The sequence below is a fragment of the Morone saxatilis genome, unplaced genomic scaffold (genome assembly GCF_004916995.1).
Source record: "Morone saxatilis isolate NCDOM2014 unplaced genomic scaffold, NCSU_SB_2.0 Contig11, whole genome shotgun sequence".
In the NCBI taxonomy this organism is placed as follows: domain Eukaryota; kingdom Metazoa; phylum Chordata; class Actinopteri; family Moronidae; genus Morone; species Morone saxatilis.
Genome location: NW_023339663.1, coordinates 17,896,076 through 17,902,377, shown reverse-complemented (window position 1 = coordinate 17,902,377; position 6,302 = coordinate 17,896,076). Strand labels below are relative to the sequence as shown.

The 6,302-nt window shown below is 36.0% G+C and overlaps 1 protein-coding gene across 1 annotated transcript in view; it reads right to left on the bottom strand.

Annotated features, from left to right (window-relative positions):
- Positions 1–685: 685 nt before the first annotated feature.
- Positions 686–6,302, bottom strand: part of srgn (serglycin) — a 6,552-nt gene continuing 935 nt past the window's right edge. Inside the window, exons 2-4 of the mRNA XM_035652214.1 lie at positions 4,915–5,056; positions 1,703–1,953; positions 686–1,583 (exon numbers count right to left, since the gene is read on the bottom strand). Of these exons, the coding sequence (XP_035508107.1) occupies positions 1,477–1,583; positions 1,703–1,953; positions 4,915–5,056 (500 nt within the window). The 3' untranslated portion in view covers positions 686–1,476. The remainder of the gene's footprint in view (positions 1,584–1,702; positions 1,954–4,914; positions 5,057–6,302) is intronic.

Sequence of the window (6,302 nt, the reverse complement as noted above, 5' to 3'; positions counted from 1 at the left end):
TCTGAAAAACATGAATTGTCCCCCAAAATAAAAATACCCTAAATTATTAAAAATTGAACAAATGTATTTTCAGACTTCACATTCTTCACATTTTAGATTCTTTTTTCGTCTAAAAATAAATGATTGAAATGGTGGAACAAATAATGTTTGACAAATATATTTCTGACTCCACATTCCATCTCTGGTCTCCTCCACTACAATGCAAATGAATGGGTAGTTTCTTACACAGATGCTGATGACATCAGCAGGCTTTAAAAAAAACATGGTGGCATGGTATGAGTTGCATACGGGCAAAAAAAAAGAAAATCGGAACTGCACCCCTGGTGCTGCCGTTGTCCTAAAATGTTATGTCCCATTTAATATTCAGCTTATTTTTAAATCAGTAATAACACAACGTATATCCCAATGTCAAATTATTTATGATTGCTTTATTACATACTCATCTACCTTAAAAAAGTAGATTTATAAAGTCAACTTTTTCTAGGAAATGACACAGCTATCCAAAGATAATCTCTTATGTCTGAGCAAGTATACAAGTGAAGGCTGGAGCAGGAGAGGACAAACGGAAACTCACAATATCCTGTTCATGCAAACCTGAGATTGGCACACTACCCGACTGACTGAGGAGAAAAAATAAACAGAAAATAGAAGAGTTTTGATCAAATATACTGAAAACACCACTGAATGTTGTTGTTACAAATCCTTTATTGATTGAAATATTTCAAATGCAAAGTAGACAACGCAGAGCATGTAGAAATGCATGCATGTGCACATTACATATTTTGAATATGTTCCAGCTCACAGTGGTTAAGATTGCGTGAATCCATTCCTGAGGGATTTGGGTTTGCAAAATTTTCTCTTTTTAAATCTTGCAGACCAGAAGTTCCCAAAGTAGGTTGCATAGCCCTCCTGGGTAAGTGTAAAGTGTCACAACATTGGAGACAAAGGGATGAAATAATATAAATAAGTCATTGTTTGGTGTGTTTTAAAGAAACACAAGCCTCACGGCTCCAAGTAAAATGATTGAAACTGCAGCTGCACAAAGTGAGCAATGCACTGACAAAGGTGTTATCTTATTGCACTGGTATTATAATTATTAGAAAGCATATTTGAGATTTTGTATTAAAAAACACATTCCAACTTCCACATCTTTTTCACAAGATAGCACAAGTATGAGTCGCTGCCAACTTAAATTAAATGAGAGTATGTCTCATGTATGCAGACCATTCTTTTATTTTGGCAGCTACCTTTTCATTGATTGCAGTTGTTCTTTTGCCCCATAAGAAAATAATTACCACCAATAACACTGCAAATATAAAATATATATTTGGCCTTTGTCAATCTCTGAGTGACAGGTTTTTCCACCACCAGGTGGTGATGGAATATCAGTTTTACTATTTGAATAGACAGGGTGGAAATAAAATAGATGCCAGCCTTGTGTATGTGTGTGTGTCTGTTAGTGGGTGGATGTACAGCCTACAGCTTCAGAAGGTGGTCTTCTCTCAGCTCCTGCTCTGCTGGTTTCTCCTCACCAACCAGAGACCTGCTGGGGAACAACCGCCTCATGACCATCATATCCTCGCCTACAAGCAGAAAAACAAGGACAGATCAGACTACATGGAGCAGGAAATAAAAAGAAGGACCTAGAAAACTTCCATCCAAAAATTCCATGCAAATCAATGCTGTTTCCTATAAAAATTACCTTTCTTTTCTTCCTCTGTCCAGGACTCGCCAGAGCCTGTCTCACTTTCAGCATTCACAAAGGAGGGCCAACCGTCCATTAATGTGTCTGCAGAGCCTTCATAATATCCAGAACCATCCTCAGGCTGAATAACATCTGGTGACTCCCCCTCATCACCAACATCACTCATCATGGGTGCGTCGTCCTCCTCCATCTCTTCCTCCTCTTCCTCGTCCCTCATTGGACTCTCATCCTCCACAGGCTCTGCCTCTCTAGAAAGAATGAGAGTTTGTTTATGTTATGATTTTTCCATAAAAGAAGTTCAACAAACGACAAACTTATTTATCCTTTTACAAATTCAGAATCTGAGTATGCAAATATTTTTAAAGATGTCTTCTACTTCACTGTACAGTCTATTCTCAGTATAACTGTGCCGAAGGTTTAAAGTTTCCACATTACACACCACTGAAAGTTTGTAAGTTTTCCCTATCTACACGTCTTAAACTCACATTTCATCACTCAGATTAATTCTAAAAACAGTCTTATAGTTTCAAACATTGCACATTAGAGCTGCAGCAAGATTAACCGTCACTGGTTCCAGCTTCTAAGATGTAAGGATTCAATGCTTCTCTTGGTCATGTACGATGATGATGATTGTACAAGACATTTGAATATATTTCAGTGGGCTGTGGTAAATCGGATATTTCTGATATTTTATAAACCAAACAATTAATTTAGAAAACAATTTATAAATAACTTGATAATGAAAATAATTGTTATTTGTAGCCATACTGCATGTACTTCATTCTGCACCGTGACAGTAACAACAACCACAACTCATTCTTGACTTGTGGTGGCTTTAAGGGTCCAGAGTTGGGTGTTGCTTTGTTTACGTTTTTTCATGTCGAAGCTGGAGCTAAAGCTAACCCTAACCCTTTAAAAAAGGACAGAGGCATATTTACTATTTTGGTTTTAATTCCAAATGAGCAGATATGGGTGTTGTATGTGTATGACAATCAAAATTAAGACCCATTAACAGCATTATCTTAACTTCAACTGAATTAACTTAACTTAAACCGACTGAGTCATTAATCATATTCTGATTTCTATGAACTTCCATTCGAGGGCTGTTGAAATAAATTAGTAAAAGTAAGTTTAATAATTTAGTTTAATTACTAGGTTATGGTATTCTTTTTACATGTAATTTTGTACTACTTAAATATGAATATCAGACTAGTGTGGTACATACGCAGACACAAAACAATAGACCAGAAGCAGCAGCCCACCAAGAGTCACAGCCACTTCCTCTTAACACTTCCCTCTGGCTTCCTGTTCAAGGCGAGCTGCAAAAGGAAGGGCTGCTGCTGAAGCCCCGGTTTAAGCAAGCTGAAATGATGTAGGAGGCCAGATGTCTAACAGCACACACCTTCTATAGGAATAGTTTACATTTCTAAAATTATTCACTTTCACTCACTCTGTCTCCCACCTTCATTTCCACTTACTACCTTCTGACCTGTACACTCATCTCTCTTTTCCTTTGTGTCTCTGCTCTGTAATCATTTACAGAATTACTTAATAGAAGCTTCACAACCAAGTCATGTAATAGATCTTTTTTACAGCAACCATTTTTGACATGAAATAGTGAAACACAGGTGTTACCAACAATACTAATTAATGTTCCGTTCACTTTTAAAGTAACAGAGGCTTTCCAGTGAGCCAACATGCACAGAAACAGCACCCTGACTCTGTTTGGACCTGAATGAAACGGAGCCTTAATTAGTATCATTGGTAACACCTGTGTCTACTCTACTATTTAATGTCAAAATGGCTGCTGTGAAAAAGGTCTATTTTTAACAAATTTTATTGATAATAAAAAATATTGACAGATAAAATAAGAATGTCAAAATAAATATTCTGTCAGTGTTTTTTTAAACAGTTATATGGGAGTTTCCATTGTTATTTATATGCAGAGCACATATTAAACCCATTGAAAACACATAGTGTGATTTCAACAACATTGTAGATGGACTGTAGCTAGTAAAAAACATGATTTGTGGTATTCATTTTTCAAAGGTTTTAACTGATAGGATCGATGTCAGTTAAGAGGAACTCTAAAAGAGGGAACTGGTGGTTAAGACTAAGACTATAGAGACTAAGACACACACACACACACACACTGGAAACTATTCAAAATATGGTTCACCAACTCTTTCTTGTGCTTGAAGAGTTGATGTTTTGGGTTTCTTTTAAGTAATTGAAACTGTGAAAAAGTTGGTCATGCGGAAACAAAAAACTGATGAACTTTTCACACCAAAGGCCAAAGGGGGCATGCAGATTGGTATATGTGTATGGATATTAAGTGTGTGTATATATTAAGACTTCTGAGTGAGAATGATATGAGGTAAAATTTAACAACCTGGATGTCAGTTTGACATTACTGCTCAGCCAATTGTTATAGAAATTGATAAAACAAACAAATATAATGTTGTTTGTCAACTGAAAGGCTTAAATGTGACTAGAAATTGATAATTTTTCCATTTATTGTAAGGCACATGCATGGTAATGACTTGTTAACCTTTGTGAACATCCAACATCAAAATTAACAACCACACACTGAAATGAACAACGCGTTTCACCTGCAGCTTCCTCAGGTTTGCAAGTATTTTTAGTCTTTCCTTAAAATAATCTTGATATGGTAAAATGATCTTTCAGTGCAATGAAACAAAAGTTAATCTAAAAAAGATCATCTACTGCTTTAAACTGTGTATACTCCTACTTCTGTACTCTGTGAAAATAAGAAATAGACCATGAACTCTTAAGGTCTTTTTTCTTCCAGCTCCAACTTCCTGCCCTCTTTTTTCAGTCCCTCTGTCTTTCTTTATCCCTCCACGTTGTCTTCTATTTTGGCTTTTCTTGGCCACCTACCTCACACTTATATTCTCTCAAACACACACACAGCGCATGAATGCACACAGAGATACACACAGACAGAGGTTGCGTTGCAGGAGTTGTGCTAACCAAGGTAACGGATCCAATGCAGCATCAGCATTTCTATTTTTAAAGTGTGCATTTATCTGAAGTATATTATCACATTTTGTTATGAAGTGAACTCACTCACCTAACCCTGAACAACTCACAGAGCAAATGAACCATAATATCCCACGCCTGTGTGCTCTTATGGAAATATATACATAAACAAACAAACACACACACACACACACAGAAATACTTACAGATACTGTGCAGTTGAAGCAGGCAATTTGGCTGGTAGGTCTGGACTCCATGCCATTTCTGGACTTTGTTGAGTCACACAGTTGGCATTGTCGCCCTCAGGGTTACATCTCACAAAGTTATACACAGCAGTTCGGGGTGCTCCTATAGAGAGAGATAGATAGATAAAGTCATTGATGTTTGTTGAATGTTTTTTCTTTTCTCACACAACATTTTAGGCAACAAATAACTTATAATAACTTATAATAATAAAAATGCTCTTGGGCAGCATCTGGTTGCTCATCTGGATCAGTTCAATGTGACAGTTAAGGTTTACTAGTTGCATATTTGGGTGTATTGGAGTGTTTCAGGAGATTACAACATTATTCTGCAACAGGATACAGTCACAGTTGGCACAATGGGCTTCAGAGCGCCTTCTTTTTTTCACTGATGTGTTATAGTAGGAAGTAACGGCATCACAGCTTTTTCTTAACACATCTCAGCAAGCTGATTATGGATCTTATCTGATGCTAAAAGCATTAACGGTTATTTTACACCAGTGCCCAGCCTAAAGAAACTAGCTGACAGCTATCAAGTGTTTTATTGCAACAAGAATAGCACTACTGCATTAACAGTCCCTCGAAGTAAAAATAAGTTAATATAAAACAAAATTCATGTCAATCGACTGATTTTCCTGTTTTGTCCTGTTGGGCTCTTGGCATTGTTTAAACCTTTAAAGATATAATGGTTCTTGGAAAATCTTTAATACTAATGAAGCATTTTTAAATGTAAAAACAAACATTGTTTTCCTGCTGAAAAGGTGGTTCTATTGGTAATCTACCACCATCTATCATATAGGCTATTAATATTAATTGTATATTAATTGTATTCATTGAAACTGCAGGTGTTTTAAGATGGCTGGCTTTCTGTGATGAATAGTTTGTATCGTGTGTATCCGTAAAAAGAACATTAAGAGTGTCACTAAAAAGGCAGATGGCGTAATCGGTTGGGGTCAAGTATAGATTTTGGTTGTGCCTGTTACGTGACACCTACAATAAAATAAGGCGTCAATTTATAATTTCCTTTTTAATGCTAATTATATACTAATAAAAGTCTTTATTTAGCTGTTTGTCTTATTTAGGCCTATAAAAACTGGCCTAATCCAATAAATCCAAAAAGTACAAGGGTTTTTTCTCTCTCTCTCTCTCTTTTAACTAAGATTATAACCTGCATTAATGTATTCATTGGGAAATGAATCTCATTAGTGGTCTACACATATAAAAACGCATACCCCTGGAATCATAGGATAATCATAGGATAACATTTGGATATTATTGGATATAGCGTTAATAAATAGCTTTAAATAGAGTCTATAAGAAACACATTGAGTATATAGATATATATATATATA